Genomic DNA, 24,445 nt, shown 5'->3' on the forward strand with positions numbered 1-24,445 from the left:
GTAACTTTGAGGGCCTCGAACTCCCAGCATACTTTGAATATTTTGAAGATTTTTGATCCTAAACTGGACTACATCTTGTCTAGTTTATTATGTTAAAATTTCACTAAATTTCGAGGAGTTTTGATATAGTTTCGAGATTGTTCTTTGAAGGTGTGCAAAAATCGCTGAAATCAAGAAAAGCGATATTAAAACGAAGACTTCCAGCGTTTGGCAACGAAATTGGCTACCAAATTTTAACTGAAATCTCATAACATATAGGGCTACATTGTGTCCAAATTTCACAAGGTTTGATCGAGTTTTGAAGAAGTTACAAAGTTTCTTGATTTGGGTAAGTACTTGAAGCTTTCTTGATATGGAAACTCCTATATCACGAGAGGAGTTACAGGAGTTAATGGCGAATATGATGAGGGATTTCAATACAAGCTTTACTTCAATGAATGAATCCATACAAAACACCAATAGAAGGGTGGAATAATCTTTAACTGAAAATTGGGAGGAACAAGGTGGTCGAGGGCGTCCAAATCGAGAAACACCATTGAGAAATCCTATGGAGAGTGATAGGGACTTCAAACTCATGGAGTTGAAGGAGTTTACTAGTGAAGGATATGTTGAAGATCTTCAACAATGGATTCGCCAACTCGAAAAGCTTATGGATTATAAGGGGTTTGATGAACATAAGACTTTCAAGGTAGCACACTTGAAGATTACTAGGTATGCTAGTATTTGGTTCGAAAGTTTGAGGAACAAAAGGATTAGAGATGGTGATCCTCGGATTGATACTTGGTCCGAATTGAAAAGACAAATCAAGAAAAGATTTATTCCACGTGAGTATCTTCAAGAGCAATTCTTGAAACTCAATCAAATTCGACAAAACAATAAAAGTGTGGCTGAATATACCAAGGAGTTTGAGAAGTTATGTATCTTGTGTGAATTGGATGAGAAAGAAGAAATAAAGATTGGTCGGTTTATCACAGGATTAAGAACTTCCATAGCCAATAAGGTGGAATCTTCTAACTACATTTTCTTTGATGATGTACTTAGATTGGCCGAAAGGTTTGAAAAACAAGAAAGGGAGGTGAATAAGGGTAAGGAGAAAACTTATGCTAGTAGTTCCTATTCTACTTTAATTTCTACAAAATAAACCTATCTATAACCAACCTACACAATCATCATCTACCTTATCCAAATTTGATCCTAAACCGAAGCCAAAGGTTTACATTAGTCCGGAACAAGCTGCCTTGGCTATGAAACAGTAATACAAATGTCAAGGTTTTGGTCACATCTCACGTGATTGTCCACAAAAGGTTACTATTTCCCCTAAAGATCATAGGACCTTAATTGCCTTTCTTGCACAACAAAAGGAAGAGGAGGAATAGTGCAATACACTGTGCCCTACTCTGTGCCATGGGGACGAGGAGGAAAGTAAAGAAGGGGAGTCTGACTTTGAGGATGAGGAGAAATGGGATGATCAAGAACTTCAAGAGGCTGCTCCGGACAAGGATACCTTAATATTGAGGAGGTTACTAAGGGTAGAGTCTCAACCCTTGAAGGAAGAAGAAGAGCAAAGGGAGAATTTATTCTATACGAGAGCATTTGTAAATGGGAGAGCATATAATCGCATCATTGACAGTGGGTCTTGTGCAAATGTAGCTTCATCTAAGATGGTGAATATCCTCAAATTACCTACAAGAGATCATGCTAAGCCTTATGCTTTGAATTGGCTTAATGATCATGCACCAATTAAGGTAAAGAAACAAGCACTTGTAGCATTTTCTATTGGCGATTACAAAGATGAATTGTGGTGCGATGTTATACATATGGATGCTTGTTCTATTTTGTTGGGAAGACCATGGCAATGGGCTAGGAATGTTAATCATGCTGGAAAAAGTAACATATACTCAGTTATGGTTGGCAAGAGGCGTTATAGATTGAAACCACTTCCCCTAAGTGGCCAACTAAGGACTTAAACAAGTCAAGTCTTTTCTTGACAAGGGCTGAGTTTGAGAGGGAGGTTGAAGAATGTGGTGTTGGATATGTGTTGTACATAAGGGAGGCTTCAACACCCAAAGATCCTTCACAAGATCCTACCTTAACTATCCTTTCAAGAGTATGAAGATGTATTTCCGGATGATCTTCCACCGGGACTTCCACCTATTAGAGGCATTGAGCATGCCATTGATTTGGTTCCAGGAGCTACCCTACCAAATAAGGCTGCATATAGGTGCAATCCTGAGGAGTCTAAGGAGCTACAAAGGCAAGTCCAAGAGCTAATTGATCGAGGGTATGTGCGAGAAAGTAAAAGTCCTTGTGCTGTCCCAGCTTTGTTAGTGCCAAAGAAAGATGGTACTTGGCGTATGTGTGTGGATAGTAGAGCTGTAAATAACATCACCATCAAGTATAGGTTCCCTATGCCTTGATTGGATGATATGTTGGATGAGTTACATGGTGCTAAAATCTTCTCCAAGATTGATTAGTGGAGTGGATACCATCAAATGAGGGTTCGAGAAGGGGATGAGTGGAAAACTGCTTTTAAAACCAAGCAAGGGTTATATGAGTGGATGGTTATGCCTTGTGGGCTATGAAATGCCCCAAGTTCTTTCATGAGGTTAATGAACGAGGTATTACATCCCTTTATTAACTCATTTGTTGTTGTTTATTTAGACGACATCTTGATTTATAGTCCTACAAGAGAGTTGCACTTTGGACATTTAAAACAAGTTTTTGAGGCTTTGCGTACACAACATTATATGGCAAGATGGAAAAGTGTACATTCTTGGTTACTAGTCTTGTTTTCTTGGGGTATATTGTCTCAAGTGAAGGTGTACGTGTTGATCCTTCTAAAATAGAAGCAATTTCTTCTTGGCCAGAGCCAAAGAATGCACATGATGTGAGGAGTTTTCATGGATTGGCAAGCTTCTACAGGCGTTTCATCCGAAACTTTAGTACTATGGCAGCACCTCTTACGGAGCTTACAAAGAAGGGTGAGTTTATTTGGATTAACAATATTAATGCAAATAGGGCTTTTGAAGAATTGAAGAATAGCTTATGTAATGCACCGGTTCTTGCATTACCAGATTTCTCTAAGCTATTTGAGGTTGACACAGATGCAAGTGGATTGGGAATAGGAGCTGTGCTTCTTTAAGAAAAACGTCCAATAGCCTTTTTTAGTGAAAAGTTGAATGGGGCTAAGCATAATTATTCTACTTATGACAAGGAGTTCTCTATGCTATAATTCGTGCACTTGAGCATTGGTCTCATTATCTTCGACCTAAACCATTTGTGTTACACTCGGATCATGAGAGTCTAAAACACATACATGGGCAACAAAAACTTAATGTGAGACATGCTAAATGGGTAGAATTTTTACAATCATTCACGTTTGCTTCTAAGTATAAAGAAGGCAAAGAGAATGTTGTAGCGGATGCATTGTCAAGAAGAGGGTATTTGTTGGCAATCATGGAAGCTAATTATTGGTTGTTTGAAATTCTCAAGCAACACTATAGTAATGATGATGATTTCAAGAGAGATAATTACTACTCCTAAGGGATCCTGTGTTGTTCAAGATGGATTCTTATTCAAGGAGAATCGTCTATGTGTGCCCAAGTGTAGTGTGCGTGAGTTGTTGGTAAGAGAAATGCATGCTGGAGGTATTGCGGGACATTTTGGGGTACATAAGACATATGACTTGTTATGTGAGCATTTCTATTGGCCTAAGATGTTTAAGGATGTCCATCAGCGAGATGCGCCACTTGCAAAAGGCCAAGAGTACTTTCCATAAAGGTTTGTACACTCCATTACCGGTTCCTAGTGTGCCTTGGGATAGTGTAAGCATGGATTTCATTGTTGGCTTACCAAGGACAGCAAGGGGAAATGATTCAATCATGGTAGTGGTTGATCATTTTAGCAAGATGGCTCATTTTATACCGTGCCATAAAACTGATGATGCGAGTAATGTGGCAGATTTGTACTATAAAGAAGTGGTGCGACTTCATGGAATTCCCAAGAGTATAGTGTCGGATAGGGATACTAAGTTCCTTGGCTACTTTTGGAAGACTCTTTGGAAGCTTGTGGGAACTAAATTGCTATTTAGTACTTCACATCACCCACAAACAGACGGACAAACCGAAGTTACAAATAGGACATTAGGTACTTTGCTACGAGGCTTGGTGAGTAAGTCTATAAAAGATCGGGATGTGCATTTGGCTCATGCGGAGTTTGCATACAATAGAGCACCTTCCTCTACAACAGGTTCATCTCCATTTCTTATTGTGTATGGGATTAATCCACATATTCCTATTGATCTTGTTGAGTTACCACGACGAGATCTTGTTAGCTTTGATGCACAAGCTAGACAACAATCTTTCATGAAGACATGTAAGGAGGTTAAGTTACAAATTGAGAGAATGAATGAACATTACAAGCAACAAGCTAATAAACACCAAAAATTGCAAGAGTTTCAAGTAGGAGATTTGGTATGGTTGAACCTACGCAAGGAAAGGTTTCCTAGAAGGCGCAAAAACAAATTCATGCCAAGGGCAGATGGTCCATTTCGTGTGTTAGGACGTATTGGTGATAATGCTTACAAGTTAGAACTTCCTGATTCTTATGGAGGTGTAAATTCTACCTTTAATGTAGGTGATTTATCTCCTTATGTACTTGATGAGAATTTGGGGACAAATTCTTTAAAAGAAGGGGAGAATGATACAGATCATGAGGCGCCAAGTGTTACTAGAAGTGGTAAGGCGTTTAGTAACAAGACGGTGCCAAACACAGTGCTAATTTACTGTTCGGACAGCTAAGGAAGAATGCAATATGAGAGATTGTAGCGTATGGGAATTTGGGTTGTCACTTGGACATGGGCCAAGTAATGCTTGTATTACTTGGGTGGGTATAGAGTTGTAGTAGTATGTTATGTTATAATTACATAATTACTCTAGAAGTTTCTTTTATGTTTCATATTGTTAAGTAGTTAAGTCGGTTTAGCATAGGAGTTAGTTAAGTCGGTTGTTTAGTACATGGCTTGTCCTATATAAAGCACATGTATTGTATTGGAGATAACATTGAGTATTGTATTATATGTTGTTGATCAATCAAATAGAATCCTTGAGAGTATTGCTAAGAATACTTGAGAGAAAGTTTAGAGACTAGCTTGACTAGTGGATCAAAGTTGTTGCCTTTGTTCCAAACTTAAAGTCGTTGCCTTCAAGATTCTATCCATCTACACCTTCAAACACATTCCATAAACGTTTCTTTTAACCAAGAAACCTCCATGTCCATATCGAACATCAAGTTCCACATCAAAAGGTCACACTTTATCTTCAAGATTTTTTCTACCTCTACCACTAACCACCCTTTACTTGACTCCAAAATTCTAAATCAAGCATTTGCAGGAAGGCCTAGATTACCATATAAGCTGCTATGAAATTATGGGGTATACATATAGGAAACGACGAAACCTGAAACGTGTAGTCAAACATTTTAAACCCCTAGTTACCAAAAAATTTTAAGAGCCATATACAGCAAAAAGCTCATTATAAGCGCAAGTCACTCATCTCATGCCAAGCTCATTTCATGAATTAAGGTTGGCTCAAGTGGTGAGTTTTCCCATCTTCCCTAGCAACGTGTAGGGTTCAATTCCTACTCCAAGTATTTGCTTGAAATTTAAGGGGGGGAGGATGGGACTAGGGGTATCTAGCTTGTAATGGACTTCTGGATGGAGATCCTGTACGTGGACAGCCAAAACGAATTCTTCTTACTATTTTTTTTATAAAAAAAACCATCTCATGCCTACAACATCCACTATAAATAAAAAACATGAGAGAAGTTTAAGGTATTCATATTATAATTACAACTCTTATGTACTTATTCAGAGATTACATACTCCTTAAGTAATTCATTTGGAAAATACATGTAAATTATTCATCACATAGTAGATAAACATCTTAGAGCAAAGTAGATTTTTGCTTTGAGAATAGTATAACATGTAGGTAGCTAACTTATTTGAAAATCGATAGTAAAATATTTTATGTTCGATGTACTCTTATTGAAGTACCCCATCCATTAGCGAGATCTAGCTAGTTTTTATTTTTTATTTTGAATTTACTAGACAATTTATAAATGCACTAAATATAAAACACACACTTAATTTTTTATCTAACAAGGCTTGGATAGATTGGGTTTATAATAACTTACATCACACAAAAATTGTCTATATGATCTCATACAAAAATTGACTACACAAAATATGATAATATCAAATAAAAAGCTGACTATATCAAATAAAAATTGATTATATCATTCGATATTAGGTGCATAGTATATTATCGTGTCACATTCAAAATTTTGAATTTTTCATTTTTTACACATGTTATAATGTATGTGAGAAATAACAAATATTGAATGCAGAAAAACAATAAACAACACATAGATTTACGTGGTTTACCAACGGTGTGTTGGCTACATCCATAGGTAGAGAGAGAATAGTGTAATTAATCTTAAGTAATTTCATATTACAATATAATACACTAATGACGGCTTAAAACAAACTAGGTTAAATAACATATTATGACCCGTCCCAAAATCGCCTTCCTGCGTCAAATTAACCACCGCCTGATCGGGTCGGGCGGTTCTTGTAACAACCCGCACTTCCGAGCTGCTAGCTCACCACACTTAAGATACGCTAATTACAATTAACGTTTATTAACCTCGAATTATCTTCATTTACAGCGGAAAAATAACCTATAAACGATCCTGGACCTGTGGTCAGGGCCCACAACAGTCATCCTCAAGAACCAAATAACATATTACATAATACTTTGCTCGATTCCAAAGCAATATAATAATTTATTCACAAATAAGGATAAATAATCCTAAATACAACCTCTGAACCATTACATCTAATTATAACCTTGATACCTAAATTCTTCCTTTTACTCCAGTCCAAACTTTTCATATACGAACCTGCAAGATCACTAACAATGAACTCTGCCCCACCAGGACAGGTTCCAAGAACAAAAGCAGAAAAACTGAGTACACACACTGTCCAACCAGAACATCTTTTTAGTGGCTTAAGAACGTATTTACAGATTTAACTTATTTTATAAAACAATTGCAATCAAGATTTTTACGAGACATTTGCAATCAAGATACATCGAAGTCAAAATAAAGAAGTATATAACAAATATTTGAACACTTTGTAATGCTACTTCCTAGAATTAATACGATCTTCCGAAGTCAACCCTAACAGACTTTATGTCAATAAATCTCTCCTACTTCAGTGGATCTTACACAAAAACATTTAATCCATAAGATCCAAAAACCTTTAATCCATATGCATATCATAGTTAACTCCTGCATAAATTCCTAACAAGTTCCTTGGTAATCGTTTCCAAAATCGGCGCATTAACTCTATAGCTTGGGTGAGTAAAACATCATTTCAGAAATTAAAGTTTGAAATATCTTTCCACGAAACCATTCGAATATTCAAATACATATTCTATTTTTTCTTTCAATATCACTATACTGGGGAAGAGAACACGAATAGAGTTGCCTTACAGGCGAATTCTCTAAGCTTTTTACAAGGGAGTCTCCCTCTTCCATTTTGTACTGCTTGCAAGACTTTTAGGTCATGACCCTCACATAATGGAGCAATACCCGCTCCAGAGCAATACCCGCTCTAACACATAATGAGCAAACCTTCTCCAAAAATGTTGTTCGTCACTGCTTTAGCAGCTTCTTCCCCCTCATAAAACAGAATCATAAATTCATATTTTCGAAAATTCAGATTCATAAATCTCAAATTATCATAATAGAATCACTTTCGGGTATTAGATATACCCAAATTAAATTGCTTGCATAATATTTTAGTAACTTGGTATAAATCATCCTTTATAAAAATTCTTTGGCTAAATCTCTTTCAATACCGACTTTAAAGAAACTATGCTTCTTTTCATAAAGGATTCTCCAAAACAAAACATTGCTTACTAAAAGATCATGTCCCCAAATTAGAGTTTCTATTTTATATAAACCTTATATCCACAATGCTCTTTACGAAGAATAACCTTTCCATTTAATCCTATTTAGCAATCCATCAACTCACAAACATCTCCAACATATATTTCCTATCTTTACAAATCCATTTTCAAGGATTCGGAATTCTCCAAAGACTACCTCTGAATAATGTGATATATCTTTTAGTCTGAAGTTCTCTTCCTTCCCAAAACAATTCATACAGCTTACTTATAACTTTTCAGATGCATTCTAAATCTAATATCCCAATTGATATGTTGCTGGCTCCAATAGTATTATAAATTCTAAGCGTATAACCAAAGTTTCTTCAAGAGGATATCTAAAGGTGCTTCTAAATACTATAGTTTAACTATAATCTAGACTTCTTCCCTTCACACACATAACACGATATTTAGTTTATGAACTTAGAAACTCTTATTCCCCAAAGCCGAAGGATGAAATCCTCAAAATTTATATCGGAAAACTCCTTCCTTTAAAGACTTATATTCTAGTCATAATGAGTCGCATCACAAACATCTATCTATAATTTACATACATAATCTAAGTTCATAATTTGTCTAATAGATATATCGATTATACTTGATATCTCACTCTAGAATCAAATCCATTTATAACTTACATGTGCTTGAAATAACTCATACGACTACTTTAGTGAAAACATAAAACATAACTTTTAGCCAATAAAACTTAACCTGCGATTTAGTTCTACCTTTGTCTTAAAACTCATAAACATGTATTTCAGAAACCATATAGTACACAAATCACATTTTTAATACAACATAAGTTTAACTTATGAAAACATATCAAGATCAACTTATATATTATATGATCAATCGAAATATCAAATATATTTGGAAAGTGGAAGACATGTGTGTACCTTTTTCATCCCCCAAAGAACGCTCAATTCATATAATCTTCAGAGTCAACTTTCCAAATTCTTTATCAATCTCCAACAACCACCTCACAACAATATGAACAACAATTAACATCCTTACTATCAATGAAATTAATTGGACCTCCAATCCTTCATAACTTTCAATTAGTATTAAGTACCGAGTTCATAATAAATTAATTGTTATATCATTCACATTTCGCAAAATGGGTCACTTTTTTAAGTTAAAATGAGTCATTTTTAAACAAAGAATAACTGTTTGCCTTAACTGAGTTACTTGTATATAAGTAAAAGTGACCTATCTAATTTAGGACAAAAGGTTACTCAGGTCTAAAGGGTAACTTTTTGTATTAAATATTTCACTCCTTACATTCCTACCTATAATTGATTCAAATTAAATATAATACATTTTTCTCAAGTTTCTCCTTCAAATAGTTAATACTACATTTTTATTTCCTAAAAGGCTAAGCATAAATTAAGGTCCCATTAGAAATTTTTATAATGCAGCAAAGTTGATTTGATATTTTATTATCACTATTATGGTAAACGGAAACTTAATAGGTAATAGAACTTGTAACACGAGGATATATTAATATATTACTCATTTACTTAATAGGTCAATTAATATATATAGGAGTTTTCTTCAGCTCCTTTCGTCCCACTAAAGTAGACCTCCATTCCATTATTACCAAAATAGAACAACGTATTAATCTATGGGAATCAGGTTTCCTTTCTAAGGTCGGTAGATTGACCCTAATTCAGTTTACTTTAGAGTCCCTGCCCTCGTATTCTTGTGCTTCAACTCTTCTGTACTTCGATCGACAAATTCTATAGAATCCATCCACAAGAAATTCTTTTGGAGACAAAATAAGGATATAGTGTCCCATTAATTGCTTAGGATAAAATTTGCACTTCCAAATCGGTAGGAGCGAGGTCTTAGATTACGCAAAACTCTTCTAATGAATCAAGCCTTCTTAGCAAAACTTGGTTGGAAAATTCTAACCAACGCAAATAATGTCTGTGCTAAGTTATTTAAGAATAAGTACCTGAACTTCCAATCTTTTTTCACTTGCATGCCTAAACCACAAGATTCTCCTATTTGGAAGAAAATACTTCAGCAACGTAACATTTTTTGCAAGGGCATCCGTTGCAAAATTAGGGATGGAACCCAAATCCTCTATTGGCTTCACAATTGGTGCACTCATGACAGCCTTATTAACATGATAAAATATCCCACTCGATCAAATTGACAGTTCTTTGCGTCTAAGCCATTTTATCCTCCCAAACAAGAACTGGCGATCTTCCAAAGTTAGCTTCTCTTCTTCCCAAAAATATTGTTAACATTATTAAGGGAATTCCTTTACTAATGAACTCCATTCCTGATGAACTAATCTGGGGACTCTCCTCTTCAGGTGAGTTTACAATGAAATCCGGTAATTGGCTAGCTCATAAAGTCTCCATTCAACATCCTAAATGGGATTTTCATTGGATTTGGAAACTACAAATACCACCTAAACTACAACTCTTCCTCTGGCAAATATGTCATAATAGCCTTAAAGTTCGTCAAATCCTGGCCAAACAAACTCTCATTCTGTTCAATCACTAGATATTCTGCAATCTAGCAGAAGAATCTCAAGACCATCTTTTTCTCTCTTGCACCTGTCTTACTCCTCTCTAGGAGCTTCAAGATTTCAGAGATTGGATACCACATAATCAAATCTCATCAGTCTCTCCACTCTTCGACCAATCAAATCTCATCTACTGAAATTTATTTTCTCTATTTGGAGTATTTGAAAAGAAAGAAATTATATCATTTTCAACAATGCCACTTTAACTATCCACATAATTCTCCACAAGACTGAATTCCACCACAAAGAATGGACTCTAAGGGAGACAGTTGATCATTGTTTCTCTAAGGGGTCTTCGTTTTCATCATCATTCTCCACTCAACTCCACCACCCCCATCACCATTAAAACTCCATCCGTATCGCATAGGAGCCTTCTCCTCCACAATCATTCAAACTCAACTTCAATGGTTCAATTCGTGGCAACGCTACAACAGCAGCTGACATCATCATTCGAGACTCCACTAGTGAGCCCCTCGCATCCACAACTTTTAACATTGTATTTGCTCCAGTGTTCATACGCGAAACAACAACTCTCCATTGTGGTATTCTTCTTTCCCTTCAACACAAGATTCAACACATCTTCATCGAGGACGACAATCTCATGATCATCAATACTGTAAAAGGTCTCCCGCCGCCTCCTGGCAAATCTCCAATATATCATCCAAGACATCCATCACCTTCTCCAGCAATTCCAGTTAGATTTGCATACAAAGAATCCAAACACTTTTAGTCGTGGTCACATTCGCATAATAAACCGATTCCATGTTGTTGGAGTTAAGGCTTGGAAAAGCCTTGGCTTCTTTTGTTGTTTGTCCGACATTGCTTGTGGGAGGGAATCCCTCCTTGTTTTTATATTCCCTACCTCATTCCTTCTATTGAGTTGGTACTTGAGATGCTTTTGTGGTTGGATGTCATGTTTGGTTTGGGCTTGCTATCACGCGCGCCACCCGCCCGGACTAGGCGAGGGCCATGGGCCTTGGGCCTTAGGGAATGAACTTAACTTAACTAAAGTTTTGGACCCAAGACTACGCGTGTGTGACCGTTAGAATTCTGTAACGTTTTGACCGTTACAGGATTCATGGCAATCCCTTATAATCTGCCGGTTTTATTGCCTTCCGTTTTGGCCTGATTTCTTCCTATAAAATCAGAGCTTTCTTATCAGTACAAAACACGACAAAAAAACAAACACTCTCTTCCTTCTCTTCTCTTCTTCTTTCTTTTCCTGGGTTTCGTGCTTTTCTCCAAAGCTTAGTATGCTAGTGGTGGCAGTCTACGCTACTTTGTTAACCTTGGGGAGCGTTCCGACCAAGATCGATTACCACCATTGTCGGGCCGTAATTGCTTTCCAGTTTGTTTGGTAGAAGGAATTTGGAAGGAAAGGAAAGGAAGTGGAAGGAAATTTATTACTTTCCAATATTTGGTTCATTAAAAAAAATTAAGTGAAAGGAAATGGGAGGAATTGGAAGGAAAGATTCTTTAATAAAATTTCAGTAGCCTTTCCTCCCAAAAGCGGGGGAATTCGGAAGGAACGAGAAAATTTATACCAAACATGCGAAATTAAAGTTTTTTTCCTTTCTCTTCCATTCTTTTCCTTTCTCTTCCCTTCCTTTCTCTTCCCTTTCTTTCCTTTACTAAAAACTAGTTTTTGGACCCGTGCAAAATGCACGGGAAGTTTTTATTAAGTAAATATACTTATATTTTAATGGTAATGATTGCCTATTTTTTTAAAAGTGGTTGCATTCAAATGTGATATATTATATGATGTACAAATTCACAAAAATTAATAAAATAGTAAACAAATTTAATTGTAAACTAAACAATTAACTATATTAACTATGCTACATAATAAATCATCGCATTGGGTAAATAATTTAAAAGTACGTGTTACCATCTAAGTAAAGTTTGCAACGAATTACTCCTTACGATTACGAATGTTAGCTCAACTATATGTGCACGAATACCTAAATATTTACACTCCCATGAAACTTATTTGAGGATTAAAAGATATTTTTATAATTGTGTATTAGAAATTTTTAAGAACTTCAACCGTAATTTAATTAATAAATATATTTTTTTCATTCTAAAATACACAAAACACTTGCTGTTTTAGGATGTTTCATAATAAATGACACATTACTTTAATTGAAAATTACTCCCTCTGGTTTTATTAGTTTGCCCACTTTCCTTTTTGAGTTGTCCCTTATTAGCTTATACAGTTTTTTTTCTGTTTTTGGAATGGTCTCACTACTTGTTTATTATTATCTTTACTTTCGCACTCAACTTTTGTTGGCCCACAACACAATACGATATGCCAATAAATTAATAATTTATCTTTCCTTCTATGACCCACATATCTATTTCTTTTAAAACTCTATGCCGAAAGTAGTGGGTAAACTAATAAAACCTGGAGGGAGCTCTTCTCTCTATCTCAATCTTTATCTCTATCTTCATCACATGAGTTCCTCTTTTTATTTCTCTCTATCTCTATCCTCTCTTTAATCCTCGCCCCCGGGCCCCATGTTTCATTTATTTTATAATAAATGACATATTCATTAATAAATTTAATCTCTATGGTGCAGTTAACTTAATAAAAAATTTTGCTAATCTTTTTTAACTTTTAGTAAAGTTTTTTCTTATAGATAATTTATCTTACTCCTAGACGTATTTTCTCGTTAAACTGGTCCCACTTGTTATTTCCTAAATCATATACCATATCCAAACACACAAATAGGTAATATTGACCATATTCTCTTCAAACGCTATGTTTACGGCTATCACCATCCTCTATTCTACTGAATTTCCTTATCCATTAAAAAAAGCATCCAACAAAATTCTTGATCCCAATCTTTTTTCCTTAAATCTAAATAGGAAGACATCAATTTTGGACAGTTCAGGCAAAGCAAACAATGTTCTCTATCTTTTATTAGATTGTTAAACTTTGAAGTGTAATCCCCCAACTTTGCATGTCGTTTTAATTTTCTTTAATTTATTTTGATATTCGAGCTGATGAATTCTATGGAACTGAAGGTGATTTTAGAGAAGAGGGACATAAAGAATTGAGTTCAAGTTGAGACGATTTCTTGCCGTTATCAATTATTAATTTATGTTTTCAAGGATTTACTGTTTTATTCATGTTGCCCTCTATCTTGTGTCGTCGCCCAAGTTATCACTTATCTCTTCAATCATAAATTTCATTATATTGTTTTACTATATTGTTTAGAATTTGTTCATTGCTTCTTCTATATTGTTTAATCAAATATGCTAATACATATTCATAAATTGATTTACCTATAATATTCAAATTTTAATTAGCTTTGTTATTTGAAATTATTTAGGATTTACGCATCCATAATTATACATCGTTTAGTTGTTAATTAGTTGTGTTCATTGCAAGCTTTTCCCTTTATCTGGAACTTATGCCTTTTTTTATGAAGAAAAAAAGCAATAAAAAAAGGCATTTTTTTTCTTTTTGAAAAAAGTGAGGTTTTACGAAAATTTAACTTTTCAAGTTGATATTTTAATGGATAAAATAAAATATGTAAATTCGGGGCTATTCTCATTTTTTTCTTCCTGTAATGGGTGCAAATCATCTTTAAAATTATTAGAATGGGACTTTTGCATGTATTTGTATATATAGCTAACTGGTAAACTATCTGAATTGTAAGTTATATTATGAAAATTTTTGTTTCATAAATTTAACATGTGATAATACAATCTTGAATATCAAGTTGTAAATACTTATAAATATTAAATAAAATATTTAAGACATAAAAAAGAGCGACAAAATAATTTATCCTATGTACTAATATAATTTAATAAAATTAAAGTGAAAATACATTTTCCACCTCAGTTATGGACCAACCATCAGAAATATTTTTTGTTTAATAAGACTGTTTATATTTCATCATTACCTTTTTTTTTTTTAGGGGTCATCATTACCTAATACATACATATATTTCATGACTGCATCAAAAATTGATAAAAATATAAGATAATGAAATGTATATTTTATGATACTTTTCTTTAAATCATGTTATGTAGATTTATAAATGGTAAATAAAATATTAAAGACTTTAAAATATTGACATAAATCATTCGTATATTTTAAAATGTAATATAGTAAAATGGAAAAGGAAATACGCTACTTACTTTGGATAAAAGATAGAAAAAATGGCACTCATCTAATAAAATAAGCAATATATTTCTATATATATTTACTTTTAACTGCTCTTTTAATAATAGTATCACTTGTATTTTTCGCACGCGATGCTTGCTTGGTATTTTTTCGAGACAGAAAGTCGTTTTTTTTTTTGTATAGGAATCAAAATTTGATTTGTTAGTATGAATGCATTAATACTTGTAGACAATTGTAATCATTTATGGTGGCTTAGTTATTATATAATTGTTTTCAACATTTTTGTTAACTTTTTTAATGCTATATTTGAGTTTGATTTTTTTTTTCTTTTTTAGGCAAAGTAGTTAATTTATTCATGAGGGTAGTAAAATAATGTTCTTCGGGAACATCATAGCTCCCCTTCCTTTATATAATAGAGATATAATTGTGTTCAATATTTTTTTAACTTTTTTATGGTATATTTGAGTTTGATTTCTTTCTTTGTTGGCAAAGTAGTTAATTTATTCATGAGGGCAGTAAATTAATTTCTTGGAGGGACACCATAGCTTCCCCTTGGCTTATACAATAGAGATTATTTCAATTTTTAATACTAAACAAAAGCTTTATCATTGAATGTAATAATTTATTTTATAACGAATCAAAATACCTTCAAGATTTATATTTGAAAAGGTAAAATGCAAATATAGAGTAACATAAAATTCAATTAGATATGGTCATAAGTTGTAGTCAAAATCTAAAATATTCATCTAAGGAAAACAATTTTCTATGTTTTACAAATGTATTGCAATACTTTAAGAAAAAAAAAATGAATTTTCGTAAAGATGAAGAATTTGGCAGCTATTATACAAAATAAATGTCTTTGCTACTATATTATGGTTGTGTTGAAGAATCAGACGTGTTGAAGAAGAACGCGAGATTTGGAAAGAATCACCAAATCATGTTGAAGAATCAATCATAATATAATTGTAGCAAATATGAGAATTTGGAAGGAATTGATTTGTTCCCATACACGCCTCATTGCCTCAATCAAAGAGGATTTGCAAAATATTACTTCAATCAATGACATGTGGCAAGTGAATGAGAAGGGTCGAAAAATCAAAGGAGCAATGAGAGGCGAGAAAGAATATGGGGCTGCCACGTAGGCTGAATTTTTCTTGCTTTAATATTATATATGATGATGAACCAAACACACTGTTCAAGTCAGTGGTCTTCTACCACGGCACAATCTTTAAAGATTTCTCTTCTACCATTGCGTACTGTGTTAGATTTGTTGAGCCAAACTGCCCAAGTACGAGGAACAACTTGAGAAAAGAAAGCGATTTGTTTCCCTTTCATTCCAAAAACTGTAGCAAATCTTTGCCTGTAAAAAAGTTAATAATCCACACTTATCCGTAAACCAAATTAAACACCACATCCATTTCAGCAATTTCTTCCCTTGCTCGACGACGATCTTCCGCGCACTTTTTCTCTCCTCTCGCATATGACTAGCGCTGCTGTACTCTTTTACGGTAGAAGGTCACGATCTTCTCGAAGCTTCGATGATCTAGGGTTTGGTTCTTCTTCTGCAATTTCCCCTTTTTCCTCTTCTTCTTCTTCATCTTCTTCTTCATCATCTAATCACAGCAGCAGCAGTAGCAGTAACAATCACCGTAATCGACATCGCAAGAGCGATTCGCATCGTCGTCATCGTCATATCAATTTTGATGACCCAGATAAATTTCGTAAATCATCCAATGTTCCGCATCGCTCTCCCGTTGCGGTATGTGTATCTAACTTTTATTTTTTAAAATTTATGATCGATTTGATTAAATTATTTATGTGTGTTATATATTTGCATGCCTGAGTATTGGTACCAAAGAGAGATTCATGATTTTTGATCCGGATGCATCTACATAGAAGTAATTACAATTTTAGGGTGCGTTCTCTTCACCGTTGAGATAACTTCCAACGCCTTATAAAATTAGTTTCAATACATTCCAATAAGTTGTTGTAAAATCATTACAAATTAGTTTTGGAAAATTAAGGTCAAGGCTTTTAAAGTGGAGAGGATTACATAGTTCTTCCGTTCGGAAATAAGTGAAACGCTTCTTTCTTTTATGTGAGACCTTTTTTAAGAGAAGTATTAAAATGGAGAGGTATATTTTTTCAACAGTTGGAATGATTTGTCTTGGAGTGGAAAGCCTTTTGTTAAGTAGCGTTTGATCAATTAGGTGTCAAACTATCAATCAATATTTGGTTGACTATTTGGACAATTTGTTTACTGGGTCTTAGTGTGAACTTTTGAACCATCTCTGTAAAGTTTTGGCTCATTTGTTCAGTTCATAGAAGTCAATTAAGCTTAGGATCAAGGAATGTTTAGTTTCATATAAGTTTTGATAAGTTAATCTCAGTTCAGCTGGAAAGAAGAGACTGTGTTAGTTCATGTCTTTCATTATATTTTGATATTTAGACCGGAAGTTTGAGGCTTTTTTAATTTGCTCGCAAAAATTGGAAGGTTAAGATTTTAGGAAGATATTTCCTGTTAATCTGAAGTGAAGGGGAACTACTGACCACCATCTTTTACGCCCACTACACATCTCAATAACTTAGCGTATAACATGAAAACTACTAAATTTGTCATTAGAAATCTTTTGTTGGGGCATTTGGCTTGAAGGGTTAAGATTATGGAGATAAAAGAGTGGGATAACCTAAACAAATACCTTCTTAGTTGATTTGATGGGATCTTGTGCTCTTCAATGTTTTTGGTAAAAGAATCAATAACCAAATGAAAACTGTGTTGTGCGCCAGAAGCTACTACCCCGTTTGTGGTGTCGGAGTCTAGAGTGATGCTTCTTGCTCTAACGTTTGGACTGTGACAAATATCTATCTTCTGGTCTGATATTTTAGCTATAGGCCGGACAATAGAGCTCATAAACTTGTATATTTGTTTTTATCAAGGTACTTAATTAACTGCAAAATTTCTCTTATTAATGGATTCCTAATTTTCTGTCATTTTGGTATATCAAGTAAAGGTTGCAGCTCTTATTCATGACATCACATTGACCTAAATCATGTGTTTGTTCTCTCTTTATAATTGTTATAAATTCATGAGGGCTATTGGTGTATTGGTTACTACTTACTAGTTTAATCAAACCCTAATTACTACACATAACTAGAGCCCCTCTCTTCATAGAGTGAGAGAACTGCGAACACCAAATGTTTCTATTGTAACGGGATGAGCCATTCGAAAAGAAACTGCCCAAAGTACTTGGAGATAAGAAGAACGAAAATGTAGTTTTTTCTTCTTAGTATATACTTCCTCCGTTTAATTTTAATTGTTACACTTTGATATTTTACGCTATTCACAAATTTCACTTTGACCATCATTTGTGATTTATACGCGGATGAAAATATACTCATGTGGGATCTTGTTAGATTCATCATAACATGTATTTTATTAATATGTACTTTTTATAATTTTACAAATACAAAACTAAAGATATATGTCCTCAAAGTTTTGCATTGGCATGCGTGAAAAGTGTAAGTGTGTAGATTAAAATGAAATGGAGGGAATATGTTATAGTGATGAATGTAGAAAATTCTTCTTCTTTGGTATTTGATACTTGTGGGTGATTCTCACATTACTTTGATTGTGCATGGACTAAAAAAAGTAGAAAGTTAGCTAAAGGAGAGGTAGGCCTACTAATGGAAATGGAGTGAGAGTTGATGCTCTAGCCGTATGATATTATAGTTTATCTCGTTTAATATTTTAACTAAATAATTGTTAATTCTGTTTTGCTATTACAATAAACATCATTTCAATTTCAGTGTTAGATTCTTAAAGTTTTAAATTGATTATGAAAGTTCATTGTTGCTCAATTTATATGGAAGAAATGTTTATGCCAATGCTTATATAATTAATGGACTCTATATGCGAGATCTAGATAGCCATAAATACTTTCTTAGTTTTTTTTACTTGCATCATTTGTGTCTGCACAAGTACCAAGGAGAGGAGAGAGAGACAAAATTTATTGCCAAAATAGAAACAATGCAATTAATAGCGAATTGCCAAAAGTGGGAAGCGATGTAAGAAAAACAGAGAAAGTATAACATAAATGGTAATGCAATGAAATGATTCAATGTCGTTTATATATGGCAGTCATTTACATGACAATTGTCTAAAATGCATATAGAAGCTCCAAAAGGAGGGAATCTTAACATCATTTGATTTGTGCATCATAGAAAATAGCAAGATCACCTTTTCTTTGAAAAAGGTGAAAGAGCGAGTGATCCTTTGAGCCTAATGCATATAGATGTTAAAAGGTGAAAGAGCAAGTGATCAATTTCCATATTAAACATGATTCACAAACATCGTATGACTCAAATTAAATGATTATAGAAGTTCATGTTTTTGAAACTTCTGCATGCCGTTTTTTATTAATGCTGATTTAAACGACAGTAATAGATGGGATTTGAATAGTTTGATCTTTGCCTTTGACATCTATGTTATAGATATAGCTATCTAGATGTATCTTGTAAAATCCATTAATCTAATTAGCATTGACATAAAACATCTCATCCATATGAACAATAGAATAATCCTATCTTGTAAAATCCATTAATCTAATTAGGATCCGACACCCTACTTCAAAAATTTTGACGATACTCCGACACGGTCAAGAGAGTGTCTTGACCAATATTATAGACACGTCTATAATTGAAAGTGTCGGGAAAAATTTCCCGACACCTTATGTTGATAAAAAAAAAAAATTAAATTGTAATAACTAGTATATTTAAAAAATTATGAAATTCAAAAAAAAAAATTTGATTTAATAACTAAATTGTTATTAGAAGGGTTGAAAAGTCAAAGATTAGAAAAAAAAGGAGTAAAAAAAAGAATTTGTGAAAAACAAAAGGGAGTAAAGTTGTCACCTACCCACCTTTTGCCTTTTTTTTTAAAAGAAAATACAGCTGTCAAAACCCTTCAAATGTACTGCATCTCCTTTTCTTTAGAATTTAAAATAAAAAATCTAGTATAGTACATTAAGTGACAGAAGGAGATAGACCACAAAAAAGTAAAAACCCTTCATCTCCTTCTCGCATCATCTTCTTTCTACAGCAAGGACTTCTCCTTTCATGGCAGAAATCTCTAGCAGATGCGAAGAAGCACGAAACGCGAAGGAGGAATTGCCGGAGATGGCGGTCGACGACGGTAGGCGACTAGTTTCTCGGTTAAGGTTAGAGAGTTCGAAAATTTTGACAAAAAAACCCTAGATCTATTTTTTTTCCCCCTCTTCTCTCTGCGTTTCTTTCTCACTTTCGCCAAATGAGTGTCCGATAGTCGACACTTTTTCGATATGCGTATCGACACCCATTTCCAGGCGTGTCGCGCGTCGTGTCGAGTCGACACGTGACACGCGGGGTTCAAGAGGGTGTCGGAGTAACGTAGGAATAATCTATTAATCGCATTGACATCTGTTATGTCTTCAATAAGCTTTGAACAGTTCTGTTGTATAATTGGAGTGACACTCAAACTATAGAAGGACAGAAAATAACCATAAGTGATTGAATCCACAAAAACTCACGGTTATGGCAGCCTTGAGTTTAACAAGGATTCAAATACACCACCTTGAAAACTCTTAAGGATCCTAAAATCACCAAGTATCATTGTGAGAAATAACTTTGTAATTTTTTTTTTGTGAGAAACAACCTTTAAACTCAATTTTTTTTGTCATGTCAGACAACTAGCCCATTTTTCCGCATTGACTTCAATTTTTCGGCCTGGACTTTTTTATTACCCTCCTCCCTCGCGTTTTCCCTCCAATTTCCTTCTTATAAACCCACCCTATTTTAAAACCAATAAGTACCATTTTCTCTCTCCTCTCTTTCACTTCCTTGACACTGTAGAAGCATTGAAGGATTATCAGCGATCGACAAGTAATTGAATGCTTGTCTGCAACAGCAAGTAAGAGAATTTAACCATCCTTGTTGTAATTTCACAGGAATGCCCTAATTCAATTGATAAGATAAGTCCTAATTCAATTGAAAAGATAAGCCGTAAATGTTATGAACAAGAAGAAATTAATTGAGATGAAAAATCCTAAACTTATCAATTGAAGAACCCTAAAATACAAGAAAGAAAATTTAGGGATTTCTTTGGGAAATTTTCGATTTTGAGTTTAGTGTGGAAAAGAGAGAAAAGAAGTGGTTAAGTGTGGAAGAGAGGGAAGACGTGGTTATATAAGAAAGAAATTAGAGGGAAATTAAATTCCAAGAAAAATAAAGGGGGGGGGGTAAAAAAAGTCAAGGCCGGAAAATTGAAGTCAATGTCGGAAATTTGGCTAGTGGTCTGATCTGACAAAAAAATATAGAGTTTAAAGGTTGTTTCTCAAAAAAAAAAAAATTTACAAGGTTGTTTCTCACAAAATGACACTTTTAAAAGGTTGTTTTTGACAAAAAACTCTTATTAGAATTAAACAAAAGGAAACTAACTTATTCAATCTCCTAACAACAAAGGTCTTCTAACAATTAAACTCTTAAACGAACAACCATATTGAATAAGCTCATAGAATATATATATCAAGTTCCTTAGTAGGGTGGCAGGGTTTATTATTCTTCACAAGCTCATACTTTCTCTGCCTTAAGATTTTGTTTTCTTTTCAATTTGATCTGTCCGATATTATTGCCTCATTTGGTTAAGTAATGCAGAATGCCAATCAACTTTTGCTCCTCAGTATACTGATATATTATTGGTTCAATTCCAATCATTAATGTCACTATCTAATGCCTGAAGGCAATATAGACAAACACTTAGGGTCACAGGGTATCTATTTTGTCTTACTTTCTCCGTTTCTCTTAAATATTAGTTATGAGGCTTTCTTCTTATTAATTTATTATCTTATGTTAAAAGTGACAAAAAAGCTGAAGGCTTTGGCATAATATGATAATAATTATGTGATATTGTGATGTTTGATATGTAATGTTTTTGTTCAAAATGTCTCACATGCCAAATGATGTCCGTAGCTAACTAGCTATGTACTTCCACTTTTCTTTTTTTAATCAAATTCTTGATCGCAAAAAAATGACACGAATGCAACGTTTCCCTTATTTGGAAGTTTCGTATTAATTGCAACGTTTTCCTTGTTTGGAAGTTTCATATTAATTGCAACGTTTCTTTACTTGGTAATATCTTCTCTCTATCTCTCTCTTATCACATGGATCATACTTTCTGTCCATCTCTGTCTCTCTCCTCTTGACATGGGTTTCTTAAAAAATGTGCTTATGGGGTATATTGCAATAATTATAGAACAGAGGAAGTACTTTGCAATTCCTCGTCTAAACCCCTTGTGTTCTAATGGAATTTTGTGTTTATGAGATAGTGACATTTTCTACAGATATGGGCCATGTCATCTGTAGCTTATCCCTTGTGCTTATTTCTGTCATGTATTTTGCGCATACAGGGGAATGAATCACATCAACCAGCTTGTCATGGTGAGTCATCCTCACAGGACATCAATAACAGAGAAGCTGTGCATGGCCTAACTGGAAGATATCATAGGGACAGCAGGCTGCCTGGGTCTGTTTTGCTCGCTAAGGAAAGGCTTGTGCAAAGATTAAGAGGTGTATCTGTTTCTGAAATCAGGTTTGTGGCTAAGAGTTGACATTTGCTTTGACGAGAATCTTCTAAATGCATCAAAGAGGTTGGGGTTTGGGGTGGAAAATCATCTGTTCTTACTTGTTACTAAGCTGTTCTTATATGTAGGGATAGCAGAGAAACTTCACCAAATCTTCCCAACAATCGCCTCTTGGTAGTCGATGCAGATTGGGAAACTAATGTCTCAATGGAGGACCCAGCTGCTTATACAAGTGTAACTGAATCGACTATGGGAGAAACTCAGGAGTCTGTACCAAGAGAACCACTAATAAAACCTCTGGGGCTCACCAATGAAGCCCTCTCCCAGTTGCACCATGAGGTTTTCTTGGAGCACCAAAATTCTGTCACCCATCCAGTGTCCATAGCATCAAATGAATGCAGCATTTGTCTAGAGAACTTTGTGGAGGGTAATAAACTCATTAACTTGCTTTGTGGTCATAGATTTCATAGTTCATGCTTGTATCCTTGGCTTCAAACTTGCGGCGAATGCCCATACTGCCGTACTTGTATCATGCTTCTTAGTTAGTTGAGAGATACTTGAGAGAAATACAAAGCAGGGAATCTTGTATGATTCATATGGTAGTGAAGCGGGCTTTCTTCTGCAGAGGTGAAGACTATCTGTTAATCTATATGAATTTGGCACCACCATATGTTATGTAGTTTCCTTCTCCCTGGTAATATAGGTACTGTGAGGCCTTGTGTTGTATTTTGGAAGCGTTTGATATGTGTAATCTTGAAAGATGATTGTAAAATTTGGTTCTTTAAGTGACTTCATATGCCCTGTAGATTTTCTGGAGATGTTAGGCGTGTATTGTATTATTATTGTATACCCAGTTCTGTATAGTACTACTTGTTATCTTTGATTGGACGAAAACTTAGTTGTAGATTGTATGTGCTTGCTTCAAACATCAAGGTTGGCCTACTTGTGTGGAGGTTCCTATTCTATTTCTGTAATAGAGATCTTTATCTTACCTAAAAAATAAATAAATAAAAAGTATGTGCCTGGTTTGAGATGGATTTTCTCCCTAAAAAAGAAAAGGTGGAACATTTTAGTCACATGTCTAAAGCTGGAAAGGCGCTGACAAAGCTGCAGGAGGTGCGGTGATCAGGGGTGACAATGGGCGTTGGTACATTGGGTTCTCTAAAAAATTCCCAGCATCTACTCCTCTTGCGGCTGAACTTATTACTCTTCGGGATGGTTTAATTCTGGCTAAGGATTACAATGTTTCACATCTTGAAGTGGAGACAGATGCGCATACCCTCAAGATAATGCTCTCCAATTTCAGAGATTTCATCAATCATGAGCTTGGGGTCCTCCTCAAAGACGTAGTCACTCTTCTTGGACATCCATGGATTATGGTCTTCAACCACGTTGGAAGCGAGGGTAATAAAGTGGCACATAAACTTGCTCAAATGATGCATGATTTGGAAACAGTTACGAAAGATCATTTTGTGGTCCCTGTGGAAGCTTTTATTGCTTATGAAGCTGACCTCAATTCCTCAGCTGCATCTTCGTCGAATTAAGCTGCAAGGCTATGTGCTCAATGTTTTGTCTATCCTCTTTTGTGCTCAATGGTTGTTCAACTTATCTTGTCCATATTTCCTTCTTTGTTATGGTTCACTTCCTTTTGCTTTTAGGGGTTCACCATAGCTACTTGGTGGTAGCTCTTGTAAATGATAGTTTTTGGTTATTCTCTATCCAGGATGTACTCACCTATTTTGATGGGCCTCTAGGCTCCTTTTAATATATTCTCACTTTGCATTAAAAAAAAAAATGTCCAAATGGCGAAGTTTTGGACACTTCTAATGAATAAATGGGTGGATTTCCTTTTCTAGGATCTTGAGTGGTTAAAAGTTGTCAATCTTGCAGCTATATGTATAAAGTAGTTGCTGGCCAGATTGTCTTGGATCATTTTATTTATTAATATGTGAGTAGATTTTATACTATCATAAAATAATTTTGAAACATCACATTTTTGTGATAGTTGGCGTAGTTTACAGGACAATCACCAAACTGAAATCTTTATTTATTTTTGTTAAAGCCTAAATAAAACCTTTCAATAACAAAGATATGACAATATATCATTTTGATATACACTTGTGATTAGTTAAAAAGCACATGTAGTTTT

At 34.5% G+C, this 24,445-nt stretch overlaps 2 protein-coding genes across 3 annotated transcripts; both read left to right on the forward strand.

Annotated features, from left to right (window-relative positions):
- The first annotated feature begins 2,755 nt into the window (after nt 1-2,755).
- On the forward strand, nt 2,756-3,142 carry LOC130589919 (uncharacterized mitochondrial protein AtMg00860-like). The gene has a single exon (XM_057391553.1). It carries the CDS (start codon nt 2,756-2,758, stop codon nt 3,140-3,142), a length of 387 nt encoding a protein of 128 aa, XP_057247536.1.
- A 12,808-nt stretch (nt 3,143-15,950) lies between these two features.
- Nucleotides 15,951-23,259, forward strand: LOC104901612 (probable E3 ubiquitin-protein ligase RHY1A). Of its 2 annotated transcripts, none has more exons than XM_019251240.3 (3): nt 15,951-16,442; nt 22,123-22,304; nt 22,434-23,259. In XM_019251240.3, the coding sequence occupies exons 1-3, from the start codon at nt 16,164-16,166 to the stop codon at nt 22,840-22,842; spliced, it is 870 nt and encodes a 289-aa protein (XP_019106785.1). In that variant the 5' UTR covers nt 15,951-16,163; the 3' UTR covers nt 22,843-23,259. The 2 variants fall into 2 exon arrangements, with proteins under 2 accessions (XP_019106785.1, XP_010687503.1); XM_010689201.4 differs by having other exon boundaries at nt 15,954-16,442; nt 22,425-23,259.
- The last annotated feature ends 1,186 nt before the right edge of the window (nt 23,260-24,445 follow it).

This window comes from Beta vulgaris, chromosome 8, assembly GCF_026745355.1.
Source record: "Beta vulgaris subsp. vulgaris cultivar EL10 chromosome 8, EL10.2, whole genome shotgun sequence".
In the NCBI taxonomy this organism is placed as follows: domain Eukaryota; kingdom Viridiplantae; phylum Streptophyta; class Magnoliopsida; order Caryophyllales; family Amaranthaceae; genus Beta; species Beta vulgaris.